The following is an 18,412-nucleotide window of genomic DNA, read 5'->3' as shown; positions in this document are numbered from 1 at the left end:
ATAACTAGAATATTAAATTAAAGAACTGGATGCGAAGTGTTTAGGTTAAATCAAATATATTTTAACACGTTGACAGTGGCTGAGAGTGATAAAAAAAATGCGCATCACGAGTGGTGTCCTTACTTACAAAAACCGTAAGATGACTGGCTATAAGTACTATGCCAAAAATATTCAACTTGCCTGTGCCACATTAAGAATGGCAGTCCGCGTCGACCGCGTTGCCAGATCTAGTGGTGTTTTTTCATCACGATTCTCGACGAAGGTAGAAGCACCGCCCTGCACTAACCGTATCGCACAAGAATGTTGGTCTTCCTCGCAGGCCAAATGGAGCGGCGTGTTGCCGACGCTGTTCTGGATGTTTGGGTTGGCACCGTGCTCTAGCAGCAGTGTGATGAGTTCCTCTATGCCGCGAATCGACGCACGGTGCAAGGGCGTTTCGTTCAGCCGGTCTGGCACGTTCACGTTCGCACCGAGCTCTACCAGATGTTTGGCAATCGCTAGAAATCCTTTCGAGCAGGCGTATTGAAGTGCGGTATGGCCCTGCTTGCTGCGATGGTCGAGTTTGGCACCGCGCACTGTCAACAGCGTCACCACCGGGAGATGCCCGCCGAGGGTGGCCAGCAACAGTGGGGTATACTGGGAATCATCCTCCGCGTCGAGCTGATCTGGATGCCGATCCAGAATGCACTGTACGAGCGTCTCCTTGCCGCCGAGCGCTGCCCAATGGATCAACAACCGGTCGCTCTTCAAATATTCAATCAATCGATAAACTTGAAAGAAAATGTTTCCGGTGGTGCTTGGATGACTCGTACCTCGTCCTTATCAGTGAGCTGACTTGGTTTTTGCCTCAGCGTTTCATCTACCTCGTCGTCTAATTTGCGTACCAGCTCGTAGAAATACATACTTTGGCTACTCATCGTGGATTGTTTTGGTTCCGTTGGCCGCACAATGACTGTCAACAATCATCGCAGTCGCTGTTGCCCAGCGCTGTCATTGGCTTGCGGGGAAAGTAGCGCGCATCTAGCATGCGATACATGAGATGTAAAAAAGTGACGTGCAGGATTATGAAAATTATTAAAGTTATTATTAATTATTTATTATTAACATAATTAAAAATTAAGTTAGACTCTTGCAATTTGCATCAAGTTTGATCGTCAAAAATTTCATTTTATATCTTTTGAATTCGCCAATACGTAAACAGCCTGTGCGATTTGGCATTCACTAAATTGCGCACTCGCACATGCAGTTTTAGCGATTCAGTAAAGTGTATCTCACCATATATATATCGATCTTTTGCTAATCTCTGTAAAATCAACCAATCCTTTTATATCCTCCATGTAGTTAGGCAACTGAGTTCCGTCTAAAACGCATCTCGAAGCTTTCGGAAAAGTTTCTTTTTATACAATGTTTATTCACATGTCGTTCATAAAATTACCGTGTCTCAATGAAGTCTTCTTGATCTCAGAAGTTTGTGGAGCTCATAGTACGCACGATTCCCCATAACAAAGTGCCTCCAGATGTCGCTGTTACAGCGACTTATGATGACTTCTAATCATATCGAAGTTACAGAACTTTCAAACGACTATCTAGAGATCGTCGTCGTCAACTAATACTCTGCTCCCCAGACAGGAGGCTGTCCCGTGTCGGAGCCTCCTACATGGCTAAAGTCGCCAGCAAGCAGGTCCCCTATCCAATCTTTAAAACTGAGTGTTTCAGTCAGATCCATCCACAAAACTAAGGGATTGAACGGATGTCTCTGCACTTCGCACGACACCTTCCAGGTATGTAGATGTAGAAGTATGTTCAATAGCTAGTACGATAGTCTGTTGGTTCCATGTTTCAGCCCCCCAGAGAGATTCGAACGGTTCCGAAACAAAATGTTCCAAACTCTCACCCTTCACTTCATTCCATCCATTGTGGCTTCCTCCATAGCTGCACTAGCACTTCCAGGAAATCCGTACTGCTGCATGGTATGGATTTCTACGGTATGTGTGACAGGCATGCATCGAGACGCAGTGTTTCGCGATCTTGGTTTGCTGCTGGAGTTCTCTTCCAATCCACTGAAGTACGAGGATCGTCGCCAGCCGATCGCGTAATTTGGCCTTGATGTCGGACGTCACCTCTGCAGCCAAAGTTATAACTTCACGCTTCCTGTGGATGATCTAAAATGGCTGTATGAACCAGGCCGTCCGGTTTTATTCTAAAAGCGTGGCCAGTCCTCTGGTTGGATTTGACTCCTCCAATGGGCTTCCATACACACGGTGCACAAAACTCCTTCCGATCATTTTCCTCTCGAACGTATCTAGGCTGCTTTTCTTCAGTTCTTGGACAGAATTCAAACAGTAGAAGAGCATTTGGGTTAAAAAAGTTTTATATATTCCCAATTTCGACTGTCGCGACAAGTGTTTTGAGGGAAGTCGTTTCGTTGTTCTCCAATAAAAAAAAACTTATTCCATTCCATTATATAGAACCAATACACAAAGCGGAAAAGGAGTCAATGTTAAGTACACGTCTGTGTTGCAATTTCTCGTGGAAAGCGACACAAACTCTTGCTAATGCATCGTAGAACATGAAAAATATTACATAGAAACGCCGTATGCATGATGATTCCTACAGGCAGTGAGTGGAATTGTACTACAGGTCCTGAATGGATATCCGTTTTTCGGTTCCGCCATAGTAGGCTTGCACACTGAAACGTTTATGCGCTCTTCGTCGTGGCACACTGGGTGGGCTTTCCCGGCAACGGATGTAAACAATCTTCCTCCGCTCCACCCGGATTCGTAGACGTGCTCGCTAAACGAAGCTATGTACTGGCATTTGATACACCATTCCGTCCTGGATGCTCGTGGGTGCAGTGCTCGGTGTTAGTTCATGTCCGTCGATTGGCGCAGGTTGTTCTACTGCTCGATTCGCAGTGATTAGTCGCTGGTCATCCGTATCGTCCAAAACAACGTGCTCGGTGCTCAGAGTGTCAGTGGCAGCTACCGTGTGTGGGATTGCATCCAATTTGCTGCGGTATCTTCGCGTTTAAACCCTTGGCGACAATACACAACCAAACTCAAACAGATATACCATGGCTATAGAAATGCTGGTGATCATCAATCAACTGGTTGCCTGCTAGACTGGTGCTCTGCTACTTCGGATGACCGATTCATCGTGCATTGGACATATTGGACGTGAGCAATCACTCTTCCAGGAGAGTTTCTAGGTGGCCGAAGAACTGATTCCAAGACATGCTATCTCCTGCAAACCTGGATGAAATCAAGGAACGCATTAGCAAAAATGAAGAGAGTAAGTAAGAGTGGGCCAATGGTAGTGCAATTGGTATGGAGTATGTCAGGTTCTTTCTTTGTGTAGCCTCGGACTGGAAATTAGAACGTAAAACAATTTCCACTTGGCACGCTACGTTATAACCCTAGTAAGAGTACCTTAAACGTCAATAAGTTGTACAGCATGATGTGCAAATTATCTCGTTTGAGCCCTAAGTTAGTGTCCAAGGGATTCAATGAGTTTCCGGTTTCGCAGTAACCTCCTGAGGGTGTGCTCGATGGTAGACAGGCCTCCCCGAAATATTTGTTTGTAGGTTAGACGTACACATATATAAGTGTGTTCCGCATCAAACTATTGCCTTTTGTCATTGATCTAACAAACATCTAGGGGGCATCTCGGTTAACCTAGGTACAACGGCACGCCAGGTAATAAGCCCACGAGCTTGCGAAAAAGGAGGTCAGCCTGGGTTGGGTAGAAAGGGGGGAACCGATTTGAACAAACATTCCCATACAATTGCCAAACCCCGTAGTGCCCATTCGCGTGCGTGTTGTGACTGCGGGAATTCTTTTCTACGTTATGTGGTATGGTCTCTTCCTCCGGGAAGAGTCCTAGGACCCTGGGAAGTACATATATAAACTATTGCTTTGAACGCCGTTGTTTCCCAAGATGTGGCTCGCAAAAAACTGCTTGATTATTGAACGTGTCTTCAATTAACATCTATCATTCTAATGGGATTATAGACATCTTCTGATGGAAGATGTAGTCAATTTACTAGATGTAGTTAAGAAACAGCATATCGCTTTAATGTCGGGGCTAATAATAAGGTTATGAGGTCAACTTGGCGATTGAGCAACAAAGTATGGTGGGGGAAATGTCTAAGGAAAGGGTAAAGGTTGGGAATGTTCAATTGTTGCCGTGTTATCCCGTGTCATACGCGCCAACCCCATGAATAAGAACTATGACGAGGCAAAAGGGCTTTGTTTAAAAAAAAAAAAACCAAGCATATTTAGTCCCCTCAGTGTGCGGGAGGCAGGCAAGCATTTGTTGCCAAAAATAGAAGCTGATCGAAGAGGTAGGGAGATCACGCTTTGGCGCGATTTCCAAAATTAGACGTAGAACTAGGGCAACGATGTCATCGAACTGGGTTACTATCAGTGCGATTGCTATAGGTCAATGACAAACGGTGCCGCATATCGCAATGATGACACAAAACAATCATGATTTACTTGAATGTAATTGCAAAGAAACATTTAAGAACTTGTCTAAAATTCCATCAGCGGTAGGAAAACATAGCGCTTAGTACATTTGATGCATCTGAATAGGTAGTTCTAGAAATTGTTGTTCAAGAATAAGTAATCTTCGCTGCTTATGACAATAGGTTTTTGCAAAGGTTATAAAGATTATATGATAAAGAATAGTTCTAGATAGTTTTGGTGTATTCTTCCATACAATTGGGAACAATTTATGATGTATCTCTTGTAGACAGAACGTGCTCTCGTACTACTCCAAGGATGTATAGTCAAGGGAAGCCAGAAATTGTAGACCAACACTACCAAGAAGTTGTAGGGTGCGATGGTAGATTATTACCAGCGGATGGCAAACATTGGCTGTAGCTTGAGGCAAACTTTTCTCAGATGATCCCGATAAATACACATTACCGTAAACTTTGAAGGCTATAGGTCCAATAGGTGCACCTACTGACCTTAAGTACGTTTGGTACGAAAAAAAACGTTTCGCGGCATTTGTTACAGAAATCAATGTCCTGCAAGCTATCAACAATGTGCTGAAGGAACGTCACGAGATCGAGTCCAACTACAAGAATCTAGCGCATAAGTTCAAGGAGATGCAGGAAGAAGAAGCGTTCCGTCGAGCGAAGGTATGTAGTGTACGTGTATGAACGTTCCAACTTGCAGTGGAGGATGGCGTGAGTAATTGTCAACGATTCGGTACCTTTCGATCTGTTCCCAGTTTGATGAGGCGCGCAAGAAGCAGCTGGCGGAGCTGCAGGCAAAGGGTGAGGCACTCTGCAGGGAGAAGGCAAAACTGCAGCATCAGATCGAGCACGTCACCTGGCATCTGGAGGGATGCCGCCGACGTCGCCCATGTTTGGCCCGTCTACCGGAGAACTGCCCATTGAAAGGAGACGCACCGAGCTGCTTGCCCCATTCGCCGGAAAAGCTTAAAATCATGGTAACGCATCTGGCGGCAGTAGTTTGGCGCACACTTACTGCTTCACCGGCACTGTTTTGCCGATTCTTTCCAGGCAAACATGAAGAGTACGGCCGATCATCTCGTGCGAGGAATTATGGATCTCCGAAAGAAGATCCATATCGTGCAGGATAAGCTCGAACATGAAGTGGCGGTAAGTGGGTGCCGAGTGTTGTGGGGGTGTATGTCTATGTCTTACTCGTTGTTCTCGGTTCTCGCCTTGCAGCGCAAGAAGGAGATGGAAAAGAAGCTGGCGGAACTGCGGAAGGAGATCTGTCGCCATAACAAGTGCATGCAGCAGCAGCAACAACAGCAACAGCACCAGCAGCAGCACCACCATCATCAACAGCATGGCCATCATCATCACCATCATCATCATCATACGGTTCCGGCCGTTGGTGGTGGAGGCGGTAACGGTGGACACGGCACGACGTCACTGCCGCCGATAGCGAAAAATTGCATCGCCACCAAATAGCAGCGGGTGAATTCCGAAAGCGTTAAGCCCGATCGCCACCAGTGCCCACACGGGAAGTACATCAAATTGCCGAGAGCAACCTCCAACACGACGTCGTGAGACCGTTGTACCTGCTGGTGAATGGCGGGCGTAATCCAGGCATCATATTCTAATTCGTTCATTGCCTGCGCTTTTTTGGAATTCAAAATCAACAAGTCGTTTAACAATTTTCTCTATGTATCGTTCGTACAAATGCAACATTTAACGATAGGCAATTGCAATGGAAGTGCGTTGTAGTTGCCCCGCCACTGCCACTGTCTTATTGTTTGTTGTTCTTTAGAATGGCTTTAGCTGCTAAAAGGATAACTTCATCCTTACTTCACTAATCCTCCATACTAGAATCTGTCGTCGTTGCCGTTGTCGACGTTAACAAGACATCAAGTTTAATGTGTTAATCGGTATAGTTACCAATAGAAAGATTATATAGCCATAATTATGATAGTCGTTATTGTTTCGTGCTCAAGGTCATACAGTTACAGCACCGATATATTAACCTAACGATGCATTTAATGCAATTCACTGCAGATCGCATAAGAAGTGTGCATCTGCATGCCGTAACGCTTAGCTGGTTGGTATCATCGCTATCGCACGAAGAAGGAGCCAGGATTTGTGAGGCAGTCTTTATTAGCGCAATCTGTCTCATACCTTTTTGCAAGGTTGATCCTTCCGGTTGCGAGATGGAAGTAATTGTAGCATAGGGACCTTGCCGTTTGGGTCGAAGTAGGGCGTAAAAACTCTACCATGCATGCCAAGATCGACCCGGAATCCTCGATATTTACGTTATTGCTGACACATTGCGTTAATACCTCACGGTTTTGGCTATTTACTTCTTCGTTCTCTCTACTCATAGTACCATTCTTGTTTATTCATGTTATGCGAATTCGTTTTTATTCCGAATAAAAAGGAAAAGATGTTCACTGGACTACAACAATCATTTCCATTCGTTTAGATAATCTTTTATAACCAATCGTGATGGTGGAATTGTAGAGGGTGCTGCTAATAGGGGGGTTTAATAAGGGTTCAGTCTGTTTCACCACAGCTTATAAGATTCGATGTGATTTTTGGTTGTGTCTTAGGAGAGTTTGCTGTAGGAGTCCTCCATTATCCATTACCCATCCATTATCCCGGCCTCTCTGGCTGACGCATCAATGCCGTCACTCCACCTCAATTTGGACCTATCACGCCGCCTCTGTCCATGTGAATGACCTAAAAGGGCTCTACGGGCTGGGTCGTCCGGTGACATTCTCGTGATGGGACCAGCCCCCAGAACAAGTCTATTCCGCTATACGACAGTGAGTTCGCCTACAGCTCGTAGAACTTGTCATTATAGCGACTCTTCCATTGTCCTTGTACAATGTCCATGTGACACACTCTATGTCTCAGAGACAGATTTGAGTACCGGAACTATACAAGTTCTATATAGTCGTATCTTCGCCCGTCACGACAGGTCGTGGATGGACCTCTCTAGCGCTAAGTTGAAGAGTAGACAAGCTATACCATCTCTGTGGCGCAGATCCTTGGTGGTTTCAGAGAGACCTGGGAGTTTTCCACCATCCATCTGACGTCTAGAGTCCCATCTGACATGAGACGTTGGTCTTTCGTAGTAGTCTGGTCAGTTTGGCCGGGATTCCAAAAGAGTTTATTGAGTCTCCATTTTTGTGTTCCTATGTAATTTAAGTAACAAGGAGGCTGTTATCAGCCGGTCGTATAATATCGCATCTAGTGATTGAACTAATGTTGGATGAGTTAGATTGCGATTTATGAATCTGATCGAATCTTTATGCTTGGTTGAATATTTCTGAACTTCTACTAAGAAAAATCATGACTATTCAAAGTTTCATTAATCTTCAAAAAGAGAGACGAATATCATCCCATTTGCTCAAAGCCTCCATTGAATAAAACGAATTCTCCGAAAAAATCATTTGAAATATTCATATTCATGGAAAATTCAGAAATGAACTGAGGAAATTCTTAAGCAAATCTTTAAATCTTAAGCAAAGGGAACTCTAATAATCTACTCAAAACATTTCATAGAAAATTCCTAAAGAATTGTAGAAAACTCGGTCAAAAACAAAGTGTTCTATGAATGAATTCTATGAAAAAAATTGAAGAAAATTTGAAGAATATTTGGAAAAAATTCAATTACAACAGTTTGAAAACCCCGCAGCCTGGCAGCATACTGCTGAAAACATCCGGTGACAACTCCGGAGTTTTCCAGTTTCAACTACGGAGTGATTCAGAGGAACCAAATGCAATTTTAAGCAATGCCAGAATCTTTGATGATTCATGAGAATTAGATAATAGTTGCATCTATGTTAATTCATCAATAGGAGAGTTGACTCATGATTCTAATGACTCGTCATGGAAGACGCTTCCCAAAAAATTCTTAACAGCCGACACTAGATTCAAACAAAATAGTTTCCATGGTAACCCATAGTGAGAGAAATTCATCGAGTGAGATGAGATGCACTGTCGACGTTGAAGATCGACCGCTTTAAATGAATGATATTTTTAATAAAACTGTAGAACTTCCACTCGAAATTTTTCAGGGTATAATTTTTATGAAACGCAATTTTCAAGTGATATTTAACACAAGATAAAAATTTTCTCTGAAATATTCAGACTCGTTATAGTGAGAAGCGAAACAGCGCTGCACATACCGTACTTCCACGTGTACTGCATAAACCTTGACACTATAAAACACAGTCCGCAGCCTAATGTCAGCTACCAGTTGCGTACGTCCGCATTGCATGTGTCAAAACGCCAAACCGGAAAGAGATAGAGATAGCGTTCCATCAAAACAAATGCAGCAACAAGAGGTAAACTCATCGCTGTAGGAAAAGCGGTTTGATTGTTTTGCGACGAGCTGCTAGAGTTTTGCGTTGTTGCGGTTACAATCGAACAAATACATTGCAAGTGTACAAGCAATCGACTCTTCTAGTAGTAGTCGATGATTGGCGGCATTCGGTGAATCCCAACCCTACTGCGATGCGCGGCTAGGCGTAACGCGCTAATTGGTATTTGTTGGTGTTGCAAAGAACTGCATGAGTCAGCTCAACACACACAAAGCTGATGGCACAGTGCATGCGGAATTAATCGTCGTTTGGTTTTCTTCGTTTTTCCTCCATCAATTTTCTTCGTTTGCGCTTTCCCGACGCAGGAGCGTCGTGAGTAAGAACAACCCGTGTGGGTGTTCCTCCCGTTTAATCCCACTATTTCTCTCTCGGTTGAATAGTGCAAAGTAACAGCACCATGTCGAAGCTGTACCTACTTCCAATCTCAGTGTTTTTGCTGTTTAATTTTACCTTCATCGGCACGTAAGTATTGGCGTTCTGGCCACATATGGCCTCGTGGTTGCGTACGAATGCTTATGCGCTTTCTTATTTGTTTTTAGGTACATCGCTGCAGTGCTACAGGGTCATGTCGTACCGACCGTGCCGTACATCAGTGATGCGGCAACCTATTCACCCGAAAGCTGCGTATTTGGGCAGTTTATCAACATTGGATGTGTACTGCGTAAGTAACCTGAAGCACCCAATGTTGGCGTGATACATAATTTACGTCGTAATTGTACCATTGTTTTGAATTTTCCCGTAAAATATTTTGTTTGAAGCGTGTTTGAATGGGTAACTTGTTTTCCTTTCTCAATTAGTCGGTATCACGATTTACGTGCGCTACCGACAGATACAGGAACTATCGTACCGGCACAGTGACGTCAGGCAGGCTTTAGGTCGATGCAGCAGTGTCGGGTTCTGGATCGGTATCGGTTCCTGTCTTGGCATCAGCATCGTCGGCAACTTCCAGGAGACAAACGTACGGATCGCTCACTATGTGGGCGCGTTCCTGAGCTTCGGGCTCGGCACGGTATACTTCTGGATACAGTCGTACATCTCCTACTACATCCAGCCGTACATGGGCACAATGCAGAAAGCGAACCTCCGGATGGCCCTGTCGGTCGTGTGTACCATTTTCTTCATGATTGTCGCCGTGACGGGCGTCATCTCGCATATCCTGTTCCGTGGTACGGATCCGCGCAAATGGTACCCATCGGACGGTGGCTGGGAGTATCATGTGGCCAGCTCCATCTCTGAATGGATAGTGGCGACCGCTTTCTGCTTCTACGTGCTCACGTTTACGGACGAGTTCCGTACAATGCAGTTCGACCATCCGCCGGTATGTAAGGGTTATGCTAGGCCTCAAACCTTACCATCTATTCTAATGCTTTGTTTTACTATGCTTCCTATTGTTGGTGTCCGTTTTTAGCTGATACTGCTGGAAATTGATTCATCCCGATCGTACGAACCGGTGATTAGTGATACACCGGTGGCCGTTATCTCGTGATTTGAATCGCTGCAAGACGGTGCACACGATGGTAACGGGCAATCCACAATGCGAGCATCAACACACAGCCTTCGTCGAACCGCACCCGATCGTGATGATAATGATGCTGATGATAATGCCGTTGGCTACCCCCGCCGTCAGGTACGATCCTTCAGTGATACTGATCTCAAACTACTTTGCCGGCGCTGTTCGGAGCCGGTATCGTTCAGCGGCAGGAAACGTTCACCGGTGGGTAATGGTCGTGAAAGCTTTCTGCTTCGCCAGAGTACGATGACGGCGACGACAACCGGCATGATCGTGCGTCATGAGAGGGCTGCCGGACGCAGCGTCCCTAACCCGTCCGGCAGCGGGAAATTTGGTTCGCTTACGCTGTCACTGATGCTAGTTGCACTGATGGAAGCATTGCACTCCTTAACCCTTTACTTTAGTGACAGTTTGCGTCAGAGCTACATTTGATTGTGTTTTAATTTTTAAACCTCATTTGTGTTAATTTTTCACCCACCCCATTTTGTGAAAGAATCAATTGATTTTTGTTGTTGTTATTCTTTGATATTAGAAATCAGTAGGTTATAAAATTTGATGTTTTTTTTGCAGGAATATGGCTCTTTTTATTTTGTCATTATTGGACACGTCCCTGTATTATGATATCCGCTCGTACGAAGCTGTAAGTTAGTCGGATAGAGGTGAATGGAGTTAATGATAACTATGAACTGTGGTATAGCAAGTAGTAGTTGAAAAAATAATACATCTATTACGAAATAAACGGTAACCCCAGCAAGGGGAACAATCCCTTTAATCCTACACTATCTACACGCAGAGTAATGCATGAAGGAATTCCCCGCACAGATACGATTGGATGAGGAGATAAGAAGAGATTACTCATCTGTTATGAGCATTACGGATGACGTGTCTGCTTTGTAATCGTGTCGATGATGGATGAGATCACGCATCTCGTTTCAGTTTTGAACAAGACCCAAGAATTCGTTTCTAATTCATTACGTTTAGTAATGTAAAGAAAATAATGTTTTAAGCTACCAAAACCAAAAAAAAAAAAACTTCTGTACGCTTTAAAGAAATTGGGGAAGAAGTGTAAGAATGATTCTTAAAAATAAAATCCTCTACCATGTAACAATATTATGAGCAGCAGTGTATCAGAAAAAATGCATCCGTTTACATAGACACCGTAATAGATAACACTATTTCAAGAAAGTCCCATTCACAACTACCTCGTACGCCTAGTCAACAATTGATGCCGTGCTGCTGTCCACGTTTTTTTTCAGATCAGCTGATGATTTGTCGCAGATGGTGATCATATGATCTTAAACTGTCACTACCGACATCTGCTCTCGAGCGGCAGGATAAATCGCACTAGTTTGCGCTGGTGTAGGTGCGCGTATCTTCCGAGTATTCTTTCATGTCGTTGCTCCCTTGCTTTCACCTTTCATTCATACGAAGGTTCATCACGCTGTGTGCGCGTCAGTGTAACGTAGGTGTTCTTCTAAACCGGTCGGTTTACAAAGAATAAGCACACATAGATACTCCACCTCAACCGTGAACACCCGCAACAGAGCCTAGGCGTGCATTTTTGTTGGTGTTGTTAGTTTCGCACAGACGCGGTGGTTTATGTGAGCACGAGCTTCAGTGCGCCAGTGACCGAACACGCAGTAGGCCGCAGTTTGTCAAGTGAGGACGCAGAAAGATTTTTTTTTTCCGGGCAGTGCTGTGCGTTCTGGGAAGTAACAAAAACAACAAAAAAAAGGTAAGTCAGTTGTGTCCCTCTCTTGGGAAGCGGTGTGGATCTTTTATAATTTACTTTCGCTTTCATTTGTCTGCGTTGGGGATTAGTATTTCATAACATAGTGCGCACCGTCGCCGAATTGTTTGCTGCCGAAATGTGCGTGGAATGAAGGGCAACGGTGATAAGAGCGCCATTTTCTTATCAGTCGCTGTAGCCACTAAGCGTCTCTTTCCTGCTCTCGAAGTCTCTGTTTGCTTAAAACGTATCTAAACAGAAGAATGATGCATAATTATACTGCTAAGTGAGACGAGTTTTGATAGTACCGTAGAACCAGCCGGAAATTATATCAGAACGCGTCGAATTGTGCAACTCGTTGTACAAATATCAGTGCGAAACCTTACTCTGTTCCTGATAGAATAAGGGAGAGCTCTCTCTCTAAGGGAGAGAGAGAGAGAGAGTACGACTCAGATCAAATGGAGCTCATTGTGCAGAACCTGCGCAGTAGTGTTAAACCGTACCGAATCTCGAGCTGAGTACGTAAACACATGCATAGCATAAAAATTCCCCTCCCCAAACCGCATCTTCTACGATGAGCCGTGATTTATATTTATTGCTTTTTGACAAACTTGTTTTCTTTCGCACTCCTCTTTTACGTATGTTTTTTTTTAATCCACCATCCTCTCTTCAACCATCTACACAATGCTGGAGTTTTGTTATCACATTCCAGTGATGTGGAGGTTTTTTTTTTTTGGTTTCTTATGGACATGTGTGGGAGAACGAACTTGTGAGGCTGTTAATTTAATCAACGATTCTCTTTTAGCGCTACAGAGTGCGAAGCGTACCGTACGTTCAGCGAACGGCCAACGATGACGTCAAATGTCCATAGCATGTTGAGCATATTTATATTGGGGGATTTCGAATGAATAATCGTTGTTTGATGTTCGCGTTACTTTACGATTCGATTGAATAATTGTATATAAAACCTACATATGGATGATGATGGTTCCACCTCAATTCCTTAATAGAATATCAAGCCATACAAAATTATCTTTATGAAAATAAGATATAGATCTTTAAGGTAGTGAGATATTGGACATCCATTGAAGACTCTCAAGCATTGCAGATGGCTTCATCGTTTGGCATGATTGTAGTTTAGCCACTATGGTCCTGAGTCTTGGACGATACGGGTGGAGGGCACCAACGCTCTCGCCTTTTTCGAGCTAGCTGAGTTGTTTAGTAGAGTAGACATCCTGACTAGTGGGGCACTTAATTTATCTTTTAAGCAGAGTCATTCATATGAATTTTTAGTAAGGAGCCATTCAAATCAGGAATTCCTTCCAGAACTCTTAAAATGAGGACTTAAGCGAAATTATAGCGAACTAGCTCCTTGGAGGTCATAATTCTTGAATGATTCATAAATCTTTGAGGATTAATAAATCATTGAAATATAGATTCAAATTTATTCATTCAGTTCAAAGATTCATTCAAATTCATGAATTTGAATCAGATTCACCCAACAGTCCTGAAGGTGGCCAAGTCCGGAAGGATACAATGGCTGGATGAAGAAGAATAAGAAGAAGAACATTGTAGTTGAGCAAAAATTTAAAGGAGGGTTGTTTCTCCAGGAATGTATATTCTAATTTGATTCATTGAAAAAGGCGTTTCTACTCTTCTTCAAAATAATCGGTTTCAAAATCACTTTGATTAACTTTTGGGTGCTCCGCGATTTCCAGTATTAATATATAATTCGTTCTATATGATAGCTTATTTCTGCTTCAGCTAATGATCTCTTCGAAGTTGTTGTTGTTTGTATGTTTTTAGAGATTTTGGGCCTCTTGGACCACTTTAATCTCTTGACCATGTTATTGTTTCTGCAGCTTGTCTCTACAAAATTTAATTTAGTGCTTTTCTGGTGTTGTAAGATGTTTTGATGATTGGGATAGGATTACATAAAGGATAAGAGTAAGAGATACTATGGATCAGATAAATTTAGGTTGCGCGAGTTGTAGAAGGTAACTAAAACCTCGGGTGCATTGGAGTATGTCCCTCTTTGAGTTGTATGATAACTCGAACTTGTAAGCCATGTAAAGCTGTAAATTATCTTCAACTATGTCCAATTCGGTACCTGGGTGGGTTTCATTATGCGTCTCTTTGTTATTTTAGTTCGTTATTGTTTTATACAATTTATAAGTAAGTAACATAAATGAATCTTTCTGAAGAAATTCAGAAGTTTATTTATTTACTCCAATATGACGGTATTTGCCGTATTATCAACATAGTGTGGATGTTTCACAAAATTTTACAAGGCATTTCCTCCTTGTAAATTGCCTTATCCTGAGCATACTCGGTTAATTTCAGAAATTTCTTTTGTTTATTTTCATCGGGAGACCTAATGACATCGATGTTGTTATATAATTACTGGATTTTTTTTGTACTCCTAGAATTCCGATTAAACATCTTGGATCGTGTTTTGTACTCCAAAGTATTGACAGATTGGTGAACGAACTTTTGAAAATGAAAAAAGCTATAGGTTAGTTTCGTATGGCCGATTCATAGTATTAGAACCTGTTGATCTTTGCTGTTAGTTCTGGTCAGAGTAATGTGGCAATCTTGAAGAATATAAGTTTATTAGGGAGATCTACTAGCCATCCTTTTTTGCCAAGCGTTTGTAATATCATGTTTGGATTTGTTTATTGTGCCGCTTCTGGATATAGAGGGAATATGTCTATTTCTGCTGAAGTTCGACCTCTATTGGCGAGCATATCTGCTATCTCATTTCCAGTATTATCGGTGTGGTATCCAACAGAATAAGATATTGGTTCTATTGGTTATTGTTTCTATGGATCTCTTCAAAGTTTTTAGTGAAAATCATATAGTAATAAATCACGGAATACGTTTGTACGACTAATCGATTGCCAACTTCTTAACTAGTTTGGAAGCTTATCAAGGGTAATTTGTAGTTGGTCTTGGTTAAAAGATAAATTCACAGGTCGATTAATAACACGTCGAGCTTAGCTAAGAGTGCAATAAGGGATACCCAGTCAAACGTAGCTTTCAGCTCCATCTTGGATAGCTCTTGGATGCAATCATCAAAACCATGGTAGTACTGTACAATCCAGAGCGAGATTTCTTAGGTAACTCGCTTTAAGACTTCCTATTTTCGATAAAACTCCAGTATCTCGTTGTACTTTTTACGTATACTTTTAGGGACTTAAATTGCATGGTGTATTTAATATTTTATTTATGTACATAATGAACAACATGAGCGCACTTCTCTGAGAGCACCTGAACTTACTACCAAATGTTGTCCTATGTGTTCAACCTTGAAGCTAACTCTTCAAATCATAATTCTTCTTTACCAATGATACGACTTTAATTTTTATTCGGGTTTTTACTTAGTTTGTTGCATTTCAAGGTTGCTGTTAGACAATTGTTTTGTTTTTGAAAATAGATTCACCGTAGCTTCGAACCGATGGAGGTGTGCCACGTGCATTACAATGTTTAGTTTAGTAGTTATAGAAATTCAACCGCACGTATGACTCCGATGTCTAGTGCACGTTTTTGGGAAGCAAAATAAAAAAAAACCCAAAACACGCCCACTCGTCCAACAATATTGCCCTGTTTCCTTGCCTGCTTGGTACCGTCAGCAGAGTGTACAGAGCACGTGCCCTTGCAATATCTGGAACCGAATCATCTGCGGCATCATTTACCGGGTCGCTCTGTCGAAATTGTTGAATAATTCAACAGCTGATTCGAGCCCCGTACAGATGGTTTTCATGGGATGGTTGCCAAAGCGTCGGTATTCGGCTACCGGTGCAACGTTGCTCGTAAAGTTAAACATGTTTCATTTCGATCCCGTACCCTGCGCAGACCCACCGATTCGCGTAATACTTCAAGGGCCACCCACATCGGTAGATCATCGCGCAGGGAAAGCGACTGCAGCGCGTTGTACCCCGATGCAAGGGAGCCTTTTTTTGGTTTGCCATTTCATCCAACCATCTACCTCTTCAAAAAAGATCCCGGGAAAAACGTGTCGGGCATTCGGAAAGCAGGTTTTTCCCCCACTTTTTGCTGACGAGCCGGGGTACACAAACACTTTCCTTTCTCGTGAACAAATCACTATCGGAACTTGCCGGTACCGTTCCGTTGTAGCCTCCTTCGAAATGGAGATGGATTGAGTTGTCATAATTTTGGAGCTACCGTTTGATGTAGCGATTTTTTCCGGTCGGTGGGTTGGGTCGGTAACAAAAACCCATAATAAATATCGCAACACTAAACCACACGGCTTCGGAGCTGGCTTCGGCCCCGGGGGTTTGTGGAAAAAGGGCAAATGGAATACGAAACAAAACACGTTTGATTGGAGGCTGTAAAATGATACGCTCGGGAGGAAGGGAGATAAGTGAATTTTATTCGTCTTTAAATTTTGCCTCCCAAGGCCTCAGTGCCTGGGGAGTTAGTTCCTTGTGTAAGTGAAGGGAATCCTCGTCAAAACGTAATTATTTTTCCAGGATCGGGACTGGGATTTGGCAATCAAATCGTTTGCGAATTGTAAAAATCTTCATCCAACGGCGGTTGCAGAAAAAGCTTCTTGCTAACAAACCAATCGAATATAGCAATATGCGTTTACAAATATTTGCTAGAGGTATTTCATTGAATATGCTAGACGTCAGCAACCATGTTACAATTGCGGAATTGTACCAGCAAAAGGCAAATGTTAATGAAAAGATGAAGGCTTTAAAGCACTGTATATTCCACTGCACAATGGGCATTTTAGAAGAAATATTGGAATAAAACTTATGTTCAATATGGATTGCCTATATATAATTATTATTTAACTATAATTGGACATATTAACCAATCATTCAAGTGTATTTTCTCAAGGAAATAACTAAAGTTTTGCTTTTTTTTTTTTAGGAAATACTAGACTGTAGTGTTGGGCAAATTTGATTCAGATTCATTCAGATTCAGATCTTTGAAATAAATGAACAAATCTAAATCACTATTCCAAAGATTCACGAATCACCCAAGCTTAATGACCTTCAAAGAGCTTGTCCGACCCTCCCCGGCCATTGGTGTCTATACTATCATTTCGCTTGAGGCTTTCAAAGAGCTTGTGCCACTGTCTTGAAGATGCCGTAATCTTTAGAGAGTTGAATCCTGATTTGAATGACTCTTCGATAGCGATTAATATGAATGATTCTGCTTATAAGATTTATTTAGCACAACACTGCTAGAGTGTGTTTCTTTTTTCAATGGCCAATCGGGGAATAACACTTAATTTTAATAGCTTTGTATTGTTCGCTGCAGTGCTACTGATATTTGTAAGCAGCTTTTGGGCAGACATATTAGGTCCTCCTGTTCTGGATCACAGCAACCGGATCTCAGATATTGAGAAACAGTGGAACTCTCCAGATCCGGAATAGTGCAGAAGTTACACCAATGTAATATATTGATGCTTGGAGCACTTGCTACATCAAAAGGACGTTGGAGAATACGAGATCCCAAACACGGAGCCTTAATTGTCAATCTGATAGCAAAGATTTGACGTTCTTTGGTTTTTCTTGGATATATACTTCACTGTTGTCATTTTTAAAATAGAAAAAAATATTAGGTAAAAGTACTTTCAAGTCAATTCCCTCTCCCACATATCAATATACTAACATTCTAATGCAGACATAGCTTCCGCAGTTCAGAGCGCACTCAATACTTTCTTCAATAAAAGTTATAATTTTCCTTCTGTAGTTATCTTTTCACACAATTTATGTCTTTGTTTGCACATTTCTATAAGGGTTAAATTTAGATAATCAGCCGAGGTAGTTGCGTAATTATAAATACAGGCAGTCCCCGAGATATGCGGTTCCTCTTATACGCGGATTGGAAGATACGCGGGTTTTGGAAATTTGACAGCTTAGTTAGTTTATAACGCAAAATCTATGCAAAAAGGTAACAAGTGTTCGAAAATATCTTCTTTTGTCATATAAAACATTTGTTTTTAGTTTATTTTATTGTATTTTTTCAAAAAGTCGAATGGTTTGCTAAATAAATTAAATGCATAGAAGGAAGTCCACTATTTAACTTTGAAGTATAAACAATTTTACTCTCGGATTCGACTTACGCGGAAATTCGAAATACGTAGATTTTTCCCAGGTTACAGCGGTCCGCTATATTAGCGTATCTCGGGGACGGGATATTACTCCCCAAAAGAACAAAAATGGAGTCGCCCAGTACTTTATTAAAAATGTACTTGTATTAGAAGAGTTTTCTAGAATATCACTAGCGAAACGTTGCCTTATTGAAAGTTATAAAATAGAAACAATAATTTTGTTAATTTTTCATACACA

General features: G+C 42.2%; 3 protein-coding genes across 3 annotated transcripts; 2 read left to right on the top strand and 1 right to left on the bottom strand.

Annotated features, from left to right (window-relative positions):
- Nucleotides 1–171: 171 nt before the first annotated feature.
- On the bottom strand, nt 172–936 carry LOC128712775 (26S proteasome non-ATPase regulatory subunit 10-like). The gene is made up of 2 exons (XM_053807651.1): nt 813–936; nt 172–744 (listed from the first exon to the last, which is right to left on the bottom strand). The coding sequence occupies exons 1-2, from the start codon at nt 915–917 to the stop codon at nt 172–174; spliced, it is 678 nt and encodes a 225-aa protein (XP_053663626.1). The 5' UTR covers nt 918–936.
- Nucleotides 937–3,233: 2,297 nt separating this feature from the next.
- Nucleotides 3,234–5,953, top strand: LOC128712229 (ERC protein 2-like). The gene is made up of 5 exons (XM_053807128.1): nt 3,234–3,291; nt 5,022–5,155; nt 5,239–5,460; nt 5,534–5,632; nt 5,705–5,953. Exons 1-5 carry the CDS (start codon nt 3,234–3,236, stop codon nt 5,951–5,953), a joined length of 762 nt encoding a protein of 253 aa, XP_053663103.1.
- Nucleotides 5,954–9,244: 3,291 nt separating this feature from the next.
- Nucleotides 9,245–10,333, top strand: LOC128709152 (DNA damage-regulated autophagy modulator protein 1). The gene is made up of 4 exons (XM_053804141.1): nt 9,245–9,309; nt 9,387–9,508; nt 9,645–10,165; nt 10,256–10,333. The coding sequence occupies exons 1-4, from the start codon at nt 9,245–9,247 to the stop codon at nt 10,331–10,333; spliced, it is 786 nt and encodes a 261-aa protein (XP_053660116.1).
- The last annotated feature ends 8,079 nt before the right edge of the window (nt 10,334–18,412 follow it).

The sequence above is a fragment of the Anopheles marshallii genome, chromosome X (assembly GCF_943734725.1).
Source record: "Anopheles marshallii chromosome X, idAnoMarsDA_429_01, whole genome shotgun sequence".
Taxonomy (NCBI): Eukaryota; Metazoa; Arthropoda; class Insecta; order Diptera; family Culicidae; genus Anopheles; species Anopheles marshallii.
This window is presented reverse-complemented; position numbering and strand designations above follow the sequence as displayed.

What these genes read in the sequence shown, in the direction of transcription:
- LOC128712775 (XM_053807651.1), bottom strand. Translation starts at nt 917, where the DNA reads ATGAGTAGCCAAAGTATGTATTTCTACGAGCTGGTACGCAAATTAGAC. An exon ending in AGCTCACTGATAAGGACGAG is followed by an intron (nt 745 to 812) that starts GTACGAGTCATC and finishes GAATATTTGAAG; the next exon opens with AGCGACCGGTTGTTGATCCA.
- LOC128712229 (XM_053807128.1), top strand. Translation starts at nt 3,234, where the DNA reads ATGCTATCTCCTGCAAACCTGGATGAAATCAAGGAACGCATTAGCAAA. An exon ending in GTCGAGCGAAGGTATGTAGT is followed by an intron (nt 5,156 to 5,238) that starts GTACGTGTATGA and finishes ATCTGTTCCCAG; the next exon opens with TTTGATGAGGCGCGCAAGAA. An exon ending in CGGAAAAGCTTAAAATCATG is followed by an intron (nt 5,461 to 5,533) that starts GTAACGCATCTG and finishes GATTCTTTCCAG; the next exon opens with GCAAACATGAAGAGTACGGC.
- LOC128709152 (XM_053804141.1), top strand. Translation starts at nt 9,245, where the DNA reads ATGTCGAAGCTGTACCTACTTCCAATCTCAGTGTTTTTGCTGTTTAAT. An exon ending in AATTTTACCTTCATCGGCAC is followed by an intron (nt 9,310 to 9,386) that starts GTAAGTATTGGC and finishes ATTTGTTTTTAG; the next exon opens with GTACATCGCTGCAGTGCTAC. An exon ending in TGCAGTTCGACCATCCGCCG is followed by an intron (nt 10,166 to 10,255) that starts GTATGTAAGGGT and finishes GTCCGTTTTTAG; the next exon opens with CTGATACTGCTGGAAATTGA.